The sequence below is a fragment of the Labeo rohita genome, chromosome 20 (genome assembly GCF_022985175.1).
Source record: "Labeo rohita strain BAU-BD-2019 chromosome 20, IGBB_LRoh.1.0, whole genome shotgun sequence".
Classification (NCBI taxonomy): domain Eukaryota; kingdom Metazoa; phylum Chordata; class Actinopteri; order Cypriniformes; family Cyprinidae; genus Labeo; species Labeo rohita.
The window spans coordinates 17,644,417-17,665,578 of NC_066888.1; the positions used below are offsets into that span (position 1 = coordinate 17,644,417).

The 21,162-nt window shown below is 34.4% G+C and overlaps 3 protein-coding genes across 3 annotated transcripts in view; 1 reads left to right on the forward strand and 2 right to left on the reverse strand.

Moving 5' to 3' along the window:
* ppp4r4 (protein phosphatase 4, regulatory subunit 4) overlaps window positions 1–10,128 on the forward strand; it is a 30,677-nt gene extending 20,549 nt beyond the window's left edge. Inside the window, exons 11-25 of the mRNA XM_051138338.1 lie at window positions 197–316; window positions 443–520; window positions 1,513–1,596; window positions 4,623–4,805; window positions 4,889–4,994; window positions 5,079–5,226; window positions 5,343–5,484; window positions 5,806–5,844; window positions 5,938–6,009; window positions 6,236–6,299; window positions 6,418–6,498; window positions 7,905–7,995; window positions 8,149–8,210; window positions 8,301–8,457; window positions 9,450–10,128. Coding sequence (XP_050994295.1) covers window positions 197–316; window positions 443–520; window positions 1,513–1,596; window positions 4,623–4,805; window positions 4,889–4,994; window positions 5,079–5,226; window positions 5,343–5,484; window positions 5,806–5,844; window positions 5,938–6,009; window positions 6,236–6,299; window positions 6,418–6,498; window positions 7,905–7,995; window positions 8,149–8,210; window positions 8,301–8,457; window positions 9,450–9,495 — 1,473 coding nt within the window. The 3' untranslated portion in view covers window positions 9,496–10,128. The remainder of the gene's footprint in view (window positions 1–196; window positions 317–442; window positions 521–1,512; window positions 1,597–4,622; window positions 4,806–4,888; window positions 4,995–5,078; window positions 5,227–5,342; window positions 5,485–5,805; window positions 5,845–5,937; window positions 6,010–6,235; window positions 6,300–6,417; window positions 6,499–7,904; window positions 7,996–8,148; window positions 8,211–8,300; window positions 8,458–9,449) is intronic.
* On the reverse strand, window positions 9,950–14,256 carry serpina10a (serpin peptidase inhibitor, clade A (alpha-1 antiproteinase, antitrypsin), member 10a). The gene is made up of 5 exons (XM_051138339.1): window positions 14,081–14,256; window positions 12,639–13,222; window positions 12,064–12,337; window positions 11,707–11,854; window positions 9,950–10,502 (listed from the first exon to the last, which is right to left on the reverse strand). The coding sequence occupies exons 2-5, from the start codon at window positions 13,201–13,203 to the stop codon at window positions 10,314–10,316; spliced, it is 1,176 nt and encodes a 391-aa protein (XP_050994296.1). The 5' UTR covers window positions 13,204–13,222; window positions 14,081–14,256; the 3' UTR covers window positions 9,950–10,313.
* Window positions 14,257–15,074: 818 nt separating this feature from the next.
* On the reverse strand, window positions 15,075–20,732 carry prph2lb (peripherin 2-like b). Its single transcript, XM_051138340.1, has 4 exons — window positions 20,348–20,732; window positions 19,072–19,887; window positions 18,748–18,994; window positions 15,075–16,397 (listed from the first exon to the last, which is right to left on the reverse strand). Exons 2-4 carry the CDS (start codon window positions 19,647–19,649, stop codon window positions 16,143–16,145), a joined length of 1,080 nt encoding a protein of 359 aa, XP_050994297.1. The 5' UTR covers window positions 19,650–19,887; window positions 20,348–20,732; the 3' UTR covers window positions 15,075–16,142.
* Between the last annotated feature and the right edge of the window lie 430 nt (window positions 20,733–21,162).

Consider the following 21,162-nt stretch of genomic DNA (forward strand, 5'->3'; position numbering starts at 1 on the left):
TATTATTATCAGTGTTGAAAACCGTTGTGCCGCTTAATATTTTTGTGAAAACCAAGTTTTTTTTCAGGACTCTTTGATGAAGAGAAAGTTCAAAAGAACAGCATTTATTTGAAATATTTAGTAGTGTATATTTGGTTGCTTTCTTGAATAATTTATAAGCATGCCTGTAGATTTTCTTCTTTTTATTTATTTGCAGGCCATAGTGTTATTTGCCGATCCAAACCACTTTCTGTCTGAATTATATCGTACCTTCTCAAGTCTTTGTCATGATCCTGAGATTTCAGTACGGAGGACGGCAGCTGGTGGTTTCCATGAGGTACAAACTCAGAATCTCATTTAAACATATTTTTGTCACAGTACACAATGTGACTCACATTTTGACAGGTAGAAATGCCTCAGTTCAGCACGTACAATACCATCTTTTCTAATCCCTCTGCATTAGGTGGTCAAATTGCTGGGCCCAAATGTGCATTACATACACAAAGAGCTAATCACTTTGCTGCAGGATGACTCATTAGAGGTGAGACCTGAAAAAACGTTTGTGTGTGTGTGTATGTGTGTGTGTGTATTTGTTTATTAAAAGAGCTTTCAGCTGTCTGTGACAGCTTCAGTCAGAACAGTCATTTTCTTGGCACAATGTGCTGTGCGAGACATCGCAACTTTCTTCACAGAAAGACTCAGTCTTTCTCAGGACCTCTACTAACCGCTGAGTTCACATGAACAAATAGCCGTCTAAACCGTTCAAAATCCCCTCCTCGCAAGGCCAGCTGCGCTTATGTAACCTTTAGATTTGGATGCCCATTAGTTAGACAAGAAATTCCCTTTTGGAGTGTGTGTAGAGCATAGAAATAAAATTATTTGGCCCTGTTTTTGTAATATATTAACAAAAATTAAGTATATGTAGACCTTAAAGATGAAGTGTGTAATTTCTGCAGCACTTAAATGGACTTGGGGCGGAAAAAATAGCAGGTTTTCCAAACACTCCCTCATTTGCAATCCATTTGAAAAGTCTTGTAGCATCAAAAAAAAGTTACACACATCACCTTTAACACCAAACTACCAAAAATTCTTCATAGGCGCCAGACATGCCATGCCTACGTGTGTGTGTATGTATAAGGCTGTGTGCACAAGTGTGTGAGCCTTTGCGGAGGTTGCATGCAACTGTGTAGGATGAATGAATGCATTGCACCTCCCTAGCTAAGACTAGAGTGTGGTATTGTTTATTCTGTCATGATCCTCTGAGCGGTGTTAGTCACACACTGCATTAGCATCCACTATAGTGCAAAGCTGCCCGAGCCATCAGACATAGTGATTTTCATGATTAATGATGATGGAAACTGAACATTATAGACTATCTGTTATAGTCAGTGATCTTACCCCAGCTTATCTCTAATTTTAGCATTCCTTCCTGGGGTTGGTAGAAATGTGTTTCTGAAACATCTGGTGACGAGAAGGCTTTGTTCGATTTGAAGGACTTAGATTAGCATTAGCTCAATGCTTTTGAATCTGCAGGTATTGGATGCTCTGTTGAACAATCTTCAAGAGACTTTAGAGCTGGCCACTTCCAGAGGCGAGGGAGCAGGACCTGAGAGCAAGGTATCTGCTATGCTTTTTTTGACTGTGTTTTAGACTTTTTTTAATTAGCACTGTCAAATTGATCACATCCATAATAAAAGTATACATACATGTGTATATTTAAGAAATACACTACCAGTCAAGAGATTTTTTTTATGTTTTTTAAAGATGTGTCTTCTGCTCACCAAGCAAGTAAATATTTTTGAAATATTTTTATTATTTTAAAACTGAAATTCATTTTAAAATGTAATTCATTCCAGTGATTTTAAAGCTGAATTTTTAGCATCATTACTCCAGTCACATGATCCTTTAGAAATCATTCTAATATTCTGATTTGCTGCTCAAAAAACATTTAATATTATTATTGTGTTGAAAACAGAGATAGAAGTTTTTTCAGGTTTCTTTGATGAATAGAAAGTTCAGAAGAACAGCATTTGTCTGAAATAGAAATCTTTTGTAACATTATAAATGTCTTTATCATCTTTATCATCATATAATCATCTTTATTTAAATAAAAAAAGTATTAATTTATATAATTATATAAAGTACTGACTTCAGGCTTTTGAATGGTATAGTGTATAATGTTACAAAAGCTTTTTATTTCAGAAAAATGCTGATCTTTGCATCTTTCTGTTTATTATCCTAAAACATATATATACAATAAATGTTTCTTGAACAGCAAATCAGCATAGTCGAATGATTTCTGAAGCATCTTGTGACACTGAAGACTGGAGTTGTGATGCTGAAAATTTAGCTTTGATCACAGGAATAAATTACAGTTTAAAATATATTCATATAGAAAGCAGTTATTTTAAATAGTACAAATATTTGACAAAATTACTGCTTTTGCTGTATTTTGGATCAAATAAATGCAGGCTTGGTGAGCAGAAGAGACTTCTTTAAAAACTTTTAACTGGTAGTGTATATTTATATAATATACTTGATATATAAATATGAAAAAATATATATGTACATGTAAATATACAACTGTAATTTTAGATCAGTTTATTTTTGATTAATCAATTTGAGAGCACTAGTTTTAATATTTATGCAATATTTAAGGTCCTAACAGTAATAAACAATACTAAACATTTCAGTTATTATTTTGTTATTTAAAAATATTAATTATTGAAAACAATTTTAGACAGTTATTATAAATCATTATATTTAATGTTTTATTTAAATTATTTAAAAATATTTCATACAATTATTTATATTTTAATTAACTAATTAAATTATTAGCAAAATAGCAAGAACTGTCAAACATAATAACATAAAACATAACAGTTTGTATAAGGCTTTAATTCTAATGAATGAAATTATATTTAATTTATTGACTTTTTTAACATTCAAAATGTTGGCTTTGTTAATATTTTTTTAATATTTTGTTTATGCTTACCAATGCTGCATTTATTTGATCAAAAATACAACCATGTTCTGTTTTAATATATTTTAAATTTTTTGCAATTTAATTTATTCCTGTGATGGAAAAGGTGAATTTTTAGCAACCATCACTCCAGTCTTCAGTGTCACATGAGCCTTCAAAATTCATTCTGATATGCTGATTTGATGCTAATTTCTTCTTATTATCAATGTTAAAACAGTTATATTTTTGTGGAACCCTTACCAAAAAGAAGTATACTTCAAGTTTATTTTATTAAGTATACTTAAGTAAAGTTCAAGTATATTTTTTAAGTACACTTTATGTAGTAAGTATACAAATATCAGCATACTAGTAGTATACTTTTCAGTTTACTACTTTTATACTCCTTGGGACTAAATTGGCCCACTTTCTAGTATATAAAAGTATACTTTTAAGTATACTTTAAGTATAACAGTAGTAAACTTTGAGTACACAACTAGTTTACATCTATGTTTTCAGTTTGTACTGCAAGTATACTAAAAGTGAACTAATAGGTATACTCATAGTTTACTAATTAAATACTTTTTTATGCATTTTTAGTACACTTTGAAGTAAAGTCTCAGTAAACTACAAGATTAGTAGTTTTATACTTTAAGTATACTCGTAAGTTTTCTTTAAGTGAACTTTACATCATACTTTGAGTATAATACTATGTCCCTATTTAGGTATTAATTTGTATATATTTTGTTATATGAATATCTGAACATAATCAACATTATGAATAACTTAGTCTAATACGTAGACAATGTTGTCTTTGTTTGTAAAGCATTTTACAAGATTAAGATATCCAGGGAATTAACATAAGTGGTTGAAAGTATCTAGGCCTCAAAACTAGATACACAAACCTCAAGAACGGTGGCAATCAGCCAAATATTAAAAAGATTAGATCTGTATGTCACAGTACAACAAATAACTAACAATAATGACAAAACAACAACAAAAAAAAAAGTTTAAATGAAGTCAGCAAACAGCAAAACAATAATCCTATAACAGTAACTGGATCATTTATTCATGCTGCAATGCATGCTGGGAACTTACAAAGCCTTAAAATTTCAACAATATGAAATTCTTTGCTCAGACAACTGTGTTTGACTAGTTGGGACAACATTAGTGTAATTTTATTGGTCTGACAAGGGTTTTTAGTTTTTAAAAAAATAAAAAGCATTTTTTAGTATTTGAGACAAAATGTTTTGATTTGCTTTTTACAGTGTGGGCACTTTTTATTTTGGAAATTTTGTACAGAAGATGTGTAATAGCATCTCTCATGTATAACAATGAAAACATAGCACAAGTATAGCTCAAATACTTTTTCTAAGTATAAATCAAGTATATAAATTTTAAGTATATAAAGCACATTTGAAGTAAGTACATGAAGGAAACCATAAAAGTAGACTGAAAGTATACTATTTTTTATTTTAAAAGAAGTATACTTCTCTGATGAATAAAAAGTTCAAAACAACATTTTTTTCAAATCTTTTTGAAAGTTCAAAACCAATTTCAAATATTTTTCTTTAAAGGTCTTTACTGCCACTTTGATCAATTTAATGTGTCCTTGTTGAATAGAAGTATAAATTAAAAAATAAATAAAGTAAATCTTACTGACATCACTCTCAACCTTATACAGCAGGTGAATATACCAGACTTGGTGCCTGCTTTGGTAGCAGCAGAGCAAAAAGCAGCATCCTCACTGCACTGGCGGGTTCATGAGAAACTCCTCCAGTGCTACTCCTGTCTGCCTCGTGTCATCTCTGGAGACCAGATCTACTTCCGCTTCTTTCAAAGGATGTTCAGCATCATCACTACCAATGTAAACCTTTTACACACACTCCTGTCTGTACATTCTCTGAATTTGAAGTGTATATTTCATCTGTCCTGTTTACTCTGTTCTAGAACGTTCTACCAGTCCAGCGGGAAGCTGTCAGGACGTTATGCGTGTTCTTGCGCTATAACCGCAAACAGGAACAGCGGCAAGAAATAATCAGCAAAATAAAGCAAGGTAAAAAAAAAGCACGATCTGCTTACTTTACATGTTTGTGTATGAGATTCAGTGATTCAGGACTGTATCTCTTCTGAATTTAAGACCTTGCTCAAGGTAGAAGCTACTGGAACAGGCTTCGCTATCTGGACCTGTGTGAAATCACAATAGACCTCTTCTCCAAGTCGTATTTTTGCAAACATTTCCTCATTCCAGCACTTGAGTTGGTCAGTGACCCCGTAGCCAATGTCAGGTGAACAACATTTTTTTAACTTCTGTTATTGCGTCCTTGTTTACTGTGCCGTGACTAATGGTTCAACATTACTGCTTACTGTTTGTTTTATTTAACCAAAAATAAACATCTGGCAGGTACAAGCTCTGTTATATGTTACCCAAACTGAGATCCACCATCAAGCCAACAGACAAACATCTACTTCAGCAGCTGGAGTTCTGTGTGCGGAAATTGTTGTGCCGTGAGAAGGACAAAGATGTAGTGGTAACTTTGCGAAAGGTGAGCCTCCCATTATTAAAATGTGCTCACATTAGCAAACTTTTGGTAAAATTTTGTGGCCAAAAAGCTCACAGAGAAGTTACTTTCAAACCAAGCAGCAACATGGTGAATTCACGTGATCAACTTAAATTCATTGCGAAATCTGCGTAGGGAAATCTCTCACACTCACACAGTTTTCACCTGAAATTACAGGATTTTACCCATTAAAAACAGTAAATGTGATCATACCTTTAGTCTTTTGTGAAGATTATTAATAAATTGAAAATCATTTCATTAATAGATGTCATTAAATCCTCATATTGTTTTATTATGTTTTCTTAGACAGTTCTAGAGCTTGACAAAATGGATATAACAGAGCCGGTATGAAAGATTTGTTAACATTTTGATTTTTTCTGAACACTGTGAGTTAATTTTGTTTCATTTTTAGTGATGAAATAACTTTTACATTTATAGTATCATAAACGGCATGAAAGAGAGCTTTTGGATCAGAAAAAGGAGAAGGAGGAGACTCTTTTACTTGAAATGGTGAGCGATTTACCCTTTTTTAATCATTTTATGAAGGCAGCAAGTTCATTTATAATGGTAGTCATGTTTTTTTTACATCGAAATCATTTTATTTTTTCATTTTAGTTGTTGACTGACTGGGCCTGCAAATGAAATTTTGTAAATTTAACTTTTTGATGTCAGAAAAAAGAAGACAAAAATATCATTTTATACATTACTGTCGTGTTTGTGGTTTTGTAACACATAGGAACTGCTAGAACGACAGCAGAGTGAGGCGAAACTAGCTGGGGATAAACAGTCGGAGAAGAAACGTGAGTGATGTTTATTTATGCACCCTCTCTCTCAAACTTTGAATGTTTTACTAGCTTACATATGTAAATTTTCCAAATGTGGGCGTTTACTTTAGTTTGTAATGCTTTTGTAATGCAGAACGAGACAGCAAGTCAGGCCTCTCTGGTAGTAAAGGAATGTCAGGATCTACATCAGGAGCAACATCATCCTCTTCTGCTGGTTAGCATCTTTCCTGATGTACATTCATGTTAACTGAATAATGAATAGCAAAAACATTACATTTGTTTTACTGTATATGCTACAGTTCATAAGTTTGTAGTCAGTAATTTCTTTTTCTTTTTTTCTTTTTTTTAATAAATATAGCAGTGAAGCATTAAATTGATCAGTAAAAATATTTTAAATAAATGCTGTTCTTTTGAACTTTTTTTTATTAAAGAGTAAATAGTAAGTTCAGCAAATGCAGCAAATTAGCATATTAGAATGATTTCTGAAGGATCATGTGAAACTGAAGACTGCAGTAATGATGCTGAAAATTAAGCTTTTCCATCACAGAAATAAATTACATTTTAAATTATATTAAAATAGAAAACAGTTGAGAAAACAGCTACTGTATTTTTAGTCAAATGCAGCCTTTAAACATAAAAAAAAATATATATATATATATATATATATATATAAAAAAAGAACTAGTCATACTAGAGCTAGACTAGTTCCTGGTCATAAAAAATATTTAACAAATATTAAAAAAATACTGTCTTTATGATGTTTCTTCATTAATGCGAAGATTAAATGGGAAATTATTACAATATAAAAGTATATTTAAAAACTTTAATGTTAAACGATTAATTTCAGAAAAAAAAAAGTGATTAATTAAGTCATTTTTTTAATTGATTGACAGCACTAGTAAATATGTTTTAAAAAAATGTTCACGTACACTATTGTTAAAAGTTTGAGGTTGGTCAAACATTTTTTTTTCTGAAATTAATAGTGATTAATCATGATTAATTCCACATTAATGATTAATAACATTAAAATTTTTAAATATGCTTTCATAATGTGATAATTTCACATTCAATCTTCAAATTAAAACGAATCTGACACGCATGCTCGTAGTTTCATTCATGCTTTAATATGAAATGATACAGATTATAATGCGCTGCGGCATTTGTGTGCAATTGAAGAGCATGAGCACAGTATAACGGCTGACAGGACAGGAAAATTCGTATTTACTAACATATGGCCTGACAACATCTCATCTGACCGCAGTTCACTGTTGCTCTACTGAAGCTTCTCGTCGCCTGTACCTTTTCATGCGGTCGTTTGTCTGGCGCTGAAGTGAAGTTGGAGTGTGCGTCTGAAAGTCTCCATTTGATGTAGTCGTGAAGATGTTCTGCGACTAAATAAATGCACTTGCTGTCATTAAAAAAAGAGACAGAAGCAGCAGTTGTGAGTGGGGTGGCCAACCTTAAATATTTTTAACGCCATTAAACTGGAAAAATTAATCCCTTGCTTTAACGTGCCAATTTTGTCAGCTCATTTTTACAAATGACATTAAAATGTAAACATTTTCTAAAGGTTTCGGAATTCAAAGGTGCTTATTTTCTCAACACTGATTATGTTTGCAGGTAAGGAGATGCGGAGGGCCAAACTAGCTCGCAGTCGTTCCCTCAGCGGTCATCCCACGACACCCAAGATGACAAACCCAGACAAGTCCTTGTATGTAACGTCATCATCTCATCGCTCTTGTGTTGCTATTGCAGTGGATTGCACCAGCTGACTTCTGTCTGAATCTTGAATTTTGTCATGAATTTGCCATGACCCTTCACCAGTAGTTACATAGCACATTTATACTCACCATTTTCTCTTTAGAAAAGTGAAGGACACAGGAAGTTGCCCTGGACCGGGAAAGAGCGCTATGTTACCATTAAATGGTATCTATAAAAATTTCGTTGTGAATTATAATGACTTGTGCTCTTTTACACAAACGTTCTGTTGTTTACCTGTAATTTTTTGTTTTATAGACGATAATCTGCGACCCCACCACTTTAATGTTGCCTCATCAATCTCCGCCACCCCATCATCCTCCTCCATGCCTGTCCTGATCCGCAGCAACACGAGCAGCTCTGTGGATCACCGGAGTAATGGGAATAAAGACACACAGTCTAGGAAACTCTCTGTGTACGTAATGTGATCCTGTACTTTTTGATTAATCATGACATTTTGGGTATACAGTTGAAGTCTAAAGTTGCATGTTATTTGCAAAATGCATGTTATTTTTTATTTATTACTAATCTGAATAAGATATTTCACATAAAAGACATTTACATATAGTCCACAAGAGAAAATAATTGTTTATAATTTATAAAAATGACCCTGTTCAAAATTTTACATACACTTGATTCCTAATACTGTGTTGTTACCTGAATGATCCACAGCAAATGTTTTCGTTTAGTGATAGTTGTACATGAGTCCTTTGTTTGTCCTGAACAATTAAACTGCCTGTTGTTCTTCAGAAAAATCCTTTAGGTCCCACAAAGTCTTTGGTTTTTCAGCATTTTTGTGTATTTGAACCTTTCCAACAATGACTGAATGATTTTGAGATCCATCTTTTCACACTGAGGACAACTGAGGGACTCATATGCAACTATTACAGAAGGTTCAAACACTCACTGATACTCCAGAAGGAAAAACGATGTATTAAGAGCTGAGGGGTGAAAACTTTTGAATAGAATGAGGATCTGTACATTTTTCTTATTTTGCCTAAATATCATATTTTTTCATTTGTACTGCCCTTCAGAAGCTACAGAAGGTACTTGCATGCTTCCCTTAAGACAAAACAAGTTAAATTTAACCTGATCTTCGGATTCTAAAGGTTTTCACCCAACCCCCCAAATGAACAGGGTCATTTTTATAAATTCAACTATTATTTTCTCTTGTGGACTATATGTAAACATCTTTTATGTGAAATATCTTATCAGACAAGTACTAAATAAAAAGTATTATGCATTTAGTATGACCCCTCTTATTTTGGTCCAATAATTAACATTTTCAGATTCCGCAAGATGTGTGTAAACTTTTGACTTCAACTAAGTCTTTTATGTTTATATTATCTTACGATTCCACAAGACGAATCTTGACTTCTGTGATGTTTTTCTATTTGTGTCCGACAGACAGCGGAAGTCAAATTCATTTGGAATGCAGTCTGGGAGAGAGTGATTACCACTTTGCCTTCTGACTTAAAGCCCCTTTCTACAAGACTTTTCATTCTGCAGCAGCAGTGTCCCTCCATTTTGATGTGTCCATTCTCTTCTACACCAGAAACGGCTTAAGATATGCTGGGGCATCAATTAAGGTCTGCATTGATCCATCTCTGCCTTATTTCACACGACAACTCGCACCATACGTCATAAAATGAAACCGAGAGTTGAGGAGTAATTGAATGTATTTAATTTACTGCCTCATTATTTTGTTTCTTGTATTATAGCATGCTTTGCAAATTCTCTGTTTTATATTTTTGAAGTGGCTAAGAGAAAAAGAAGCACTATGTATTTTTATGATTGAAGAGTTTTGGAACTCTCCATCCCATCCCACCAATGAAATTGTGCCTGGTGCTGCCCAGCACCTGATTGATTAACGCCAACATCTTAGTACCCAATGAATAAAATTCATGTTGAATATGACGTGCTTTAATGAGTTGCATTTGAACAGCCTGTTAAAGTGCTGATATGAATACTATGCTGATACTGACAAATCTCCAGAAGCACAAAAAACAAGTTACTTGTCACATGTAACGTTATACTGTGTAGGCAACACTCCATGCCAACAATAAATCTCCTAAATCAACCATTTCAGAAACACTATACATTTACAGTTGTTCCTTATCAAACGTTGTACTGTTATTATATTACACTGACATTTTTGCTTTAAAACACTACATTACACAAATAAATGTTAAATTCTAAATTGGTTATTTAAACAACAGGTTAATCTATGAGTAGACTGTGAGCACACATTGGTAGTTTTTCTATACATAATTAGTTCTTAGTTGGGTCGACCACACGTCCTATGTAGAGGATGCATTTTGTGGCCTCATGGTAGACAACAAAAATGAAGGGTCGGTTGAATGTGAGCCTGGGAGGAAGAGGGGTCATAAAGAGATTGCTGGAGGCATCGGCCACTGAGCCTCCGGTTTCATCCACCTCCACATTGACCTTCTGTACCACCTGGAATCAAGAGGCATTGGTCAATGCATGATGGTGCATCTTTTACTATACATTACAGCGATCAAAATTAGAGAATCTATAAACACTTGATTTTTTTCTTCTGAAATATTGTTAATCTTCATCCCTCAAAATATGAAGGAATATTAGCTGTAGGAATACCACTATTCTGCTAACATGTTTGACAAAATATCTAAGGGATTTCAACAAAAACCATCATTTTGTGGAAAACACAGTGATCAAAATGATAGAACAGTAACCACTGTAGCATGAACGAAGATTTCAACAAATTTTGGAGGGTTACAGCTGTCAGATATTAGTAATGCTTTGAAAGACTAACAGATTTTCAGTTGGGTTTAGAACAGGACTCTGGCCTGGCCATTTCATTATTTCAGTGTCCTTAGCTTCAAGGAACTGCTTTACCCGTTTTGCAGTGTAACGGGGGCATTGTCTTGCATTAAAATTGCTGGCTGATTGGGAGATGCATGCAGAGAAGGAGCTGCATGTTGCTGAAGGAGGTTCTGATAAAATTTGCATTCACTCTTCCAATGCATCTGTATAAGAGCCCCAACTCCTACTGCAGAAAACATCCCCCAAACCATGAAACTTCCTTCACTTTTCACTGACTTCCTTATGCACTTTGGGTTCAGTCTTTCCCCAGTTTGACGCTGAATATAATGTGGCTGTACAAAACATGCTGAGACAGATTGTTACCCTGTTCAGCACTGAACTGAAAAGCAATTCCAGCTGCAGTGTTGAACCGATTCCCCACTGAGAGTCTCTGCATTATCCTGTCTTCTCGTGCATTTGTCTTATCTGGACAACCAGTCTTTTTGGGGGACTTAAATAAAATCACAGATTTGGCTTGACCAACTTCTCTTGCAGTGACTGAAAGTGTCATCCCTTTGACCCACCATCTTGCAATCTCAGTGAAAATTGGAGGAATGCTGCCAGTTAAATAGGGTTTGTCAGATAATTAAGGAAATTAGCAGCAGGTGCCAGATTAACACCAATAACTTGCAGGTATCTGTTAGTGTTCTCTAATTTTGATCAGAGTTCTTATCCATCTCAAGTTTTTATAGTTTTTTTTCTGTGCTTCACAATACAATTAACTTATGATTACTAGCTAATACTAGTAGACATGAAAAAAATCAATTAACAAGGAAACTGTTGAAGATTTTCATGTATTGTTGGAAAGATGTCACACCTCTGACAGTTTTAGGCCTTCATCACTGCTGATGCCAGAAAGATCTGCTGTACTCCCGAAGATCTCTTTAATGCCCAGACTGGGCAGACTTGTACTTAGTGAGTTGGACTGCTTCAAAGAAAATCTGGGCAACTGAATCTCCAGCTTCCTGAGGACAGAGACAAAACTGATCTTTAGAGATCAACAGAAATGTGTCTTGAAAATCGCACGTTTCTACAGGGTAACTATAAACTGTTTTCAAGTATGTCATATGATTGCTCACTTTGGCTGCTCAGCGTGAGTTTGATGGAGATTTGAGTCATTTAAAAAAAACCACATTGATTTGTGAAAATGTGAGAGACTGATTACATGACTCACGTCTTTTTCAGCTTTGCAACCCATCCACGAAACACTGCACCAGTCATGGATTCATCAATGTAGGTGTAGTCCACATCTTCATCTGGAAGAAGGACAAGCATGGCAATGCCCTCCTCACAGGGCAGTTTCAGAATCCCAACCTTTAATGTGGGGTCATAAGCCAGGTAGTATTTGCCAGAATGGAGCATCATGGGCACTTGCACAATGTTATACTTGTTCACATAGAAACGCTCCTCTTGGGTGAAGGTAGCGTTGAAGGGTTGCAGCCACTGACCTGTTTGAAAACCAAATGATTGTCTTTTCACATTCACTTTTTTGAAACTTAATACACAGCTCTTTGAAATACCTGATTTTAATTGCTCAGTTGTGGCATTCAGTGATCAGCTATTCATCTTGTTTGTTTTGAACATTGTAATGGACTGTTTTTCTAAAATTTTAACTCGGAAAGCAGGATAATGTGGTATTAGCATATATTAGAAAACAAATGTGCTCATATATAACATCAATAGCAGCTACTACTTGAAATATTAAGATAAAATGTTAATTATGACATCATTCTTTTGTTTTCTCCTCACCTGTGAAGAAAGCTGCGCTGATTAACATCGCCATGCTTTGTGGATCTACATTCTGTACCACATCTCTGACCTTGTCCCCTGTTCGGCCTCTTACGTAATCATCAATACTCCCTTTGGCCTGCTGTCCATTGGCATAATTCACATTTTGAACATCTGCACCATAAAACTCTTTAATCTGGTTGCTGAAGCTGTCGCCTGCTTTGACATCCTGCTTAATGAAGAGGCCAGTGGCGTGGATTTGAGATGTGGTCACTCTCAGCTGCTTGAGTAGGGTCTGAATCCGTTCTGGCTCTCCATCTTTCTCCATGGAGGCCACACCTATACCCTGTAGCAGCTCGGTGCGAGTAGCCCCACCAGCCCCGGCTGCTAACGTGGCTAAGGCCAAGGTAGCCTCGAGGGTCGAAACGGCTACGTTGTCATCATTTGAGCTAGCAATCTTGCTGTACAGCCGGGTAGCAAAGTCGGCATTCCTTTCGGCAAGCTCGTCGACATCTGTGGTTTGCCCAAGAACGGACACAGCAAGGACAGATGCTCTGACCAAGAGGGAGAAGATGCTCGTCTTCATGATGCTGTGGTGAAAAATACTGCCACCAAAAAAAGATACATTTATCTCATACCAAAAGTTTTCATGTGTTTCATATATTGTTTTATGTTCAATACATCAGGCTTTTATGGCTCATACAATATGATATAGGAAGAATATATCTGAGGAGAATGCAATATTTTTTTTTATTTTTTTTTTTTGCAAAAAAATATGGTGCAGATGTCATTTATATGGCTGAAAGGTAAGATCAAATTCTATGCTTGTAACTCAATTAGACTTATATAACTTAACATGCTGAGTGCTAACATAAACTGTATATAAATATCTGTTATTTACTCTATATCTTCGAATATGTCTTAGTAAGATGATATTTGAAATGATTAGTTTTGGGGACAAAACATGCAATAAAATAAGACATCTACAGGATTTCCAACTGATTTGTTTACGTATGTTATGTCTTTCATACGGCCTTTTCATTGTAAAAATCTGAAATACTACAATATTTTCATATAGTTTTCAAAACCAAATGGCAGCTGTAGTTTACATGCAATGCAGAACGTTATGTAATGACTATAGAAGAGTAATCAGTCTGTCATTCTCGTCACAGCCAGAAATAACAGCTAAACAAAACAGCGTCGTTTGAACTAGGATATAAAGGATGTGAGTATCTGTAATATAATTCGTGAATGATAGGCAGGCATGATGTTGACAGTGCTACTTTTAAGATTTCTTTCGCATATACAGTCATTCTGCGCTAACAAACAAATACACTGTTACTGAACATTATAGAAATGTTAAATAATGCAATACAGTGTTCGAATTCATGTGCTTTAGGTTCTAGATGCTCATAGATTTAAATAGAAATCTAGCAAAATATGGTCGAGGCCAAACTACTTACAATTTTTTGATTCGACGTCAGTGCCTAATATCCTTGTTGAACGACTACAGACAGGAATGTTTCAAAACCATTGACTGCAAGCACATTAAATCGACTAAACTAACAGTTCACATGATGTCGCCATCAATAACAAACCTTACGTACGAAGATTACGCAACATCCGCCCTTTGCGCATTCTTGATGAGGTACGCAGTTTACGTATGTCCTACAGTCATCGCACATAAGGCATATACTTATACATCGATGCTTTTACTTTTTTTCATAGGCCTACTTTATTTCCGTGATATTTATTTTTGCATTGTGTTTGAAAACGGAGTGCTTACGAAAAAAAAAAAAATAATAAATAAATAAAAAATAAAAATAAAATAATAATAATAATAATAAATATTCTATATAGTTATAATAACGAATAATATTATTAATTCTGTATATCCTTATTAAAGTTGTTTATATGGTGTACAGTGTACACGAGAATACCACTTGATATCCTTAGTAGTTCTCATTAGTTACATATGTTTGACAATTTAACTCTGACTGTACTATATGCTACATATCTGATGACTTGCAGGACATATATAACAAGCGCGGCAAGCGAAGAAACAAATGTGAAAAATGTATTGAACAGTAAAAGCTGTAGATGATGTAAACTAAAATCCTAAAAAGATTGCATAAAATGTTCGCGTAATCACAAATGACTGTGATTGGTCAATCCTGGTATTCCTGACCAGCGCTGTGAAAAGTAACCTATACCACGTGACAACGTCGCCGGCGCATTACTACTTTAGTCGATTTGTTTTTAATCCAAGATGGAGAAGACGCTGTTAATCGGATGGGTGTCTCGAAAACGGACTGCAAGTGCAGAACAATCTCTTTAGTTAAGGGGATTTGGTTTGGAGCAGTACTTGTGCCCGAAAGTTAAGCATCCTTTGGCTTACCTTGAACGGCTTACCAGACATAACAAGAGCAAACGAAACGCAGTACATTTTATTATTATTATTATTTTTATTTTTTTTTAAATGTAGGCTATTGACTAATAAAATGTAATAAAAAAGTAAGTGTTTTAATACATGCTTATAAATAAAGCAGAAAATGTCATCAACAGTTTAAGTACAAATAACATTTCTGAAAAATACAAATAAAATCACTGAATTTTAAATTTCTTACAACTGAGATTTTGCCAAAACGCCTTCACGCGTCATTTCTCAGATGTCTGATTTTATTTGTGCATTTGAGAAATGGCTGGTAAAAACTGAAAAAATTAAAACATTTTGCTTTGAATCATCACCAAATGTAAGAAAAAAATAGCAACTGTGAGAAAGCCACAATTAAAAGAATAAAAAAAACACAGTGGGTTTAATATATTGTGAAACAATTTAAGCTTATATGAAACAGTAGTGCTGTAGTAATGCATTCAGAAGCCACCATTAGTTAATAGGTTTTCTGGGACAAAAAAATAATAATAATACATTTTAGCCCCATTGACCTAGGCAAAATTCATCCTGTCAGATACTGCAAAACTCCAAATCAGTATGTGAATGCTATACTAGTAGGAAAACTGAAAGAAGTAAAAAGCAAGTGAGTGAAAGAGAAAAAGGCATTGTATACTTTATGGATGGTAATAGCTCTTTAGTAATGGAACAAAGGCCTTTAATTGCACCCTTTTCAGATTAATTTGAAATGTGTTTATCATTAAGATATTTTTAGGATGGACGATATAATCTTCATTACAGGGTAGAGGCACAAGGAAGCTTGTCTTCCATTACCATCTTTCTTTACAGCAATGTTAATCAGTGTTGCAAATCAGTCCTGTCCCCCAGCATCTTATAATGCGTTTCACATTTCATTGTCTTTTCCTTTTGTATGGCACAAGGATTACATTGCAATGAAGTGCCTTTCATCTTAGAGCTCCTTACATTATGTTTTATTGTTTCAGTGCATTCTTCACTTTCATTCCTCTTTGTGTGCATCAAGTAAAGAGTCAAAGGCTGCAATGCAGAGCTTGATCTGCCTCTTCAAGGCATTGTTGAATGGCTGGGTCTCAAATGTCTCAGTGTCTCTTGTACTACCGGGCCACAGGGATTTGCTTTACAGGCACGTTCTCTTGTGCTTGCTGGCTGGTGTTTGGTACATCTATGTTGGGATCGTCATCCACCTGGTAGCATTTGCCCAGGTTCTTGATGATGTTAAAGTTATAGCGTGCAGTGTCCGCAATGCTGTTCTCCAGAAGCCAGCCGTCAGACTCAGAGTCAGGGTCTCCTAACCTTAGCACATTCTCCATGGCTGTTTGAAGATAACGCACTCCTGTCAGCACTGACACCTAGAGGAAGGAGAAAAGATTTATCTAAATGAGGTTGTGTGATTTTCTTGCTTTAAGATATAGTGGTACAAAAATAGAACAACGCCTATTAAAAGTGTATAAATCACTTGTTTTATAAAGAAACATCGTCCAGCAGTGACACCACCACTATATATTTTAGTGCCAAACTTAAAAAAATGTAAAATTACGAGATTAAAGTTGTAATAAAGTAGAAATATTTCGAGAATAAAGTTGAAATTACGATAATAAAGTAGAAATATTTCAAGAATAAAGTCAAAATCACAAGAATAAAGTCGAAATGTTTCGAGAATAAAGTCAAAGTGTTTCGAGAATAAAGTCGAAATTATTAGAATTAAATTGTAGCAATTAAAGTCATAATATTTTGATGGCCCAAACTGGGCCAAACTGATAACCAGAATTTATTTGAATATATGTGGGATTATTAGCAGAAATCATACCATCTGTTATATTTGCAGGGACAGTATGCTTGTAAATAATATTTCATGTCTTCGATTGCATTCATTAGCACTATGTGTACTGGGCTCAATAATAGCAATAAGCTTTGTGCTTTTGGTACTTTAAACATCACATGTATTTAATTAAAAACAAAAATAAAACGTTCTAAAGGTTGAAGTGGACACCAACTCGTTAACATAAGTTATATTGTTGTCATTTCTGAGGTATATAACGTTAAGTGATTATTCACAAGCTGTTATTTATGGTATAATACAGTAAATGATTGGAAATAATATTAAATGTCTTCCATTCATTATTTGTAGCATGCCAGCCACCAAGTAATTGCGAAGTTTCGTGCTTTGTTGCTTTTAATATAACACAATTTTTAAATTCTGTCTGTTTTATCATGAAACACAGATTATAAATGTGTTTTTCCTCTTTATTTGAAGTTTTTATCATGATATAAACATGAAGGAACATCAGAAGGGATGGACATTTTGACTTTATTCTTGAAACACTTCAACCTTATTCTTGTAATTTTGACTTCATTCAAAATATTTCAACTTCATTCTCAAAATTTTTTGACTTTATTCTCGTAAATTTAACTTTATTTCCAAAATATTTTGACTATTCTCTTAATATTTCAAATTTTTTCTCGTAATTTCAGTTTTATTTTTAAAAATATTACAACTTTAATCTCGTAATTGTAGATTTTTTGGCACTAAACCTCCATCATACGTTATGATTGGATGTGACTGATTATGTTCAGCTGTTATTGGTTAATGCGATAAATTCCGCCTCTTGTGCACGTTCTGAATGAACGATATAATGGCGTGAATGGGAAGACTGATTAAAAAAGTAAGTAAACAACTCGCAAACTTAGACTGAAGATGAAACCACTTTGTTATGACAAAATAAGACTTAAAATGGGATAAAAACATGATCTGTGGGAGTTTTTAATAAGTAATCAGATCTCACGGCAATTTGTACATATTTTACGAGGTGGCTAATCTGTACGAATTCGTACAACCTCACTCATACGATTAGAGTGAAAATGTACATATTTTACGAATTGCACAACACGTATGAATTTCTACAGCTATTTTGGAATAAATGTAAAATTCTTAAAAACACTAACTTGATAAGATTTATACTTTGCTTTATTAAATGGACTATTAATTACATTGTTAATGTAAAAATAGTGTAAGTAATGTTTATTTAACCCAGAAAAAGACATGTATTTACATTTCGTTTAGAAATCATTCAAATATGCTCATTTGGTGCTTGATTATAATTGTTACAATTATTAATAATGGCTCTTATCAAAATTAAAAGTGTTTTTGTCTGTTTAATATTTTATTAACATCATTATATGTTTTATTTTATTACTTTAATGAATAGGAAGTTCAAAAGAACAGCATTTATTTGAAATTGAATATTTTGTAGCATTGTAAATGTCTTCAGTTAACAATATAATATTTGTAATTAACAATTATAATTGGTGTTCAATTATTAATAATGGCTCTTATCAAAGTTAAAAGTGTTTTTGTCTGTTTAATATTTTTATTAACATTATATGTTTTTTATTACTTCAATGAATAGGAAGGTTAAAAGAACGGCATTTATTTGAAATTGAAATATTTTGTAGCATTATAAATGTCACTTTTGATCAGTTTAATGCATCCTTTCTGAATAAAAGTATTAATTAAAAAAAAATCCCAAACTTTTGAATGATACTGTTTTCAATATTGATGATAATAATAAATCAGCTTATTAGAATGATCATTTTTCACTGAAGACTGCGTTAATGGCTCCTGAAAATTCAGCCTTGCCGTTACAGGAATAAATTACATTTGAAAACATATTAAAATAGAAATCAGGCTTAATATCACACCTCAAAAAGCCAGATGATGAGAACGATTAAGCCAATGGACTGCATTATCTGTGTGTAGTGCTCCAGCAGGGCCTGTCTGCAGCCTCTCCGGTTCAGATTCAGCTCCTCCTTCTTGTAGTCGTAATTATAATGTGCTGAATTGTTAGTGATATGATGCTGGATGCAGGGCCGAGGAGAATGCAGGCCACAGCAGCTGAACGGCACTCCGTCAATCAAATACTTCCCCTCCACGTTACTCCGCAGCCGCCTGAAGAAGAGTAGAATGCATTAAATAACTTTCTGCAGTATTACTTAAAATGTACCTATATTGAAGAATTGACTTACTCCACCACTTCGCTATTGGTCATATCCAGGTAGCGGTTACTAATCCACTGAATGTGAAACCAGTCTCGATAGCCTCCATTGCCACAGCACTGAAACTGCATCTGCAGCATATCCATTGTGCGCTTGATGTAGCATCGGCCAGGCGTGTCTGTATCCTTATAGTAGCGCATGGCATCACGCAAACCCAAAAACAGCGACTCCTCCAAATCGTTACGCATGCTATAGCACATCAGGGCGCCCACGAGGATGCAAAACGTAAAGAAAAAGGTACATATGATGTAAGGCAGCATCAGCAGCTTCCATCGCAAGAACTTGGTAGTGTCCACGCAGTCGTAGCAGATCTTGCCCCCCAGGAAGTTGATCGCACAGGCAGTCAGGCCAACACAGATAAGCATGTTTGGCACTGACACAATCTCTTTTGACATCAGCTCCCGCCTCTTCTGGATCTCTACTTTTAAGAACAGGCCCAGGCTGAAGAGCGTGACTCCAGTTATCACAGACACCCAATTCAGCACCCATAAAACCTGGGCCAGTTTGTCTCTGTTTGTCTTTGTAAATGTCACTTTTAAGACTGCCATTGTCAATTGGAAATGTTGCTTTTACCGTCTCAGCGGTAAATTTTTACATCCATGTGTAAAGCTCATTTTATTTTAGGGCAATATAATGTAGTGGGTAAATGGGAGAAGACGGGGAACATGTTCCATGGGGATGAAGGAAGTGAACTGGGAGAGAAGGCCAAGAGAGCCACATAAGCAGCTTATGTTAGGTATTTTTACACTCCTGGATGACGTCCTTAGCTTCATAATAGCACATGTACTGAAATCAAGATGAAAATGTAACAGAATAAATGCACGGAGAGTTTACAATGCATGATAATGATTATTTAATATATACTGTACTATATTTGTATATTTCTGTAACTATACCATATACTAATATTATGACACTTGTGGGCTATTTCTCAAATTTGCAAGCTTATTTTAGATCAGTAAGTATAGAAATGCCAATTATTTTGTTAAAATGTACAGTGTATACCTTGCTGTGGCTCATTGTTTTACTTGAGTTATTGTTTTAATACATATTGAGTATGAATCTAGGTTGTAATCAATCACGGCATTCAGCTTGTCAAGTATGAAGTGTATTCCATGTACACATTTAAAAAACATAAACAGTTACAGAAGAAAATTAGCTCTTATTCTTGGCACTAGACACTTCTATACTTTCTTTCTCAGTTGTGTTCCCACAATCCCCACCCCCTTAAAACCACATAACCTACCTGTTCAGATCTCATATTGTCATATATAATCCATGGACCTTCATTGTAGTTGCTGTCATATTCCCTTTCTTGCATATTTTAGGTAAGGGACCACAGAAGAGGTGAGGAGTGTGTTTAAAGTGAATTGCTGTCCAGACTCACTGTGACCTCCACCTAATCCCTTTATCCTCAGGATTTAACTGAACAATTCCAAGCCATCTGGGCCAATCCCAAGCGAATAACATTGGTGCTTCCACACCCCCCATGATTCAGTAATAAATAGTAAAATACAGCTGAGGTCAAAAGTTTACATGTACCTTGCAGAATCTGCAAAATGTTAATTATTTTACCAAAATAAGAGGGATCATACAAAACGCACATTATTTTTTATTTAGTACTGACCTGAATAAACTATTTAACATAAAAGTTGTTTACATATTGTCTGCAAGAGAAAATAACAGCTGAATTTATAGCAATGACCCCGTTCAAAAGTTTACATACACTTGAATCTTAATACTGTGTTGTTACCTGAATGATCCACAGCTGTTTTTTGATTGTTTGTTTTGTTTTGTTTTGTTTTGTGATAGTTGTTCATGAGTTCCTTGTTTGTCCTGAGCAGTTAAACTGCCCGCTGCTCTTCATTCTTCAGGTCCCACAAATTCTTTGGTTTTTCAGCATTTTTGTGTATTTTCCCAAGATCACTTGATCTGGAAAGCATCTGCTGTGTACAAACATCTGATAGACGTCTGTATGATGTCAGTTTTACATACATTTTAAATCATAAACATCTTAAAGACATCTATTTGACATTTGATAGGAAACGTCCTAGACGTGTA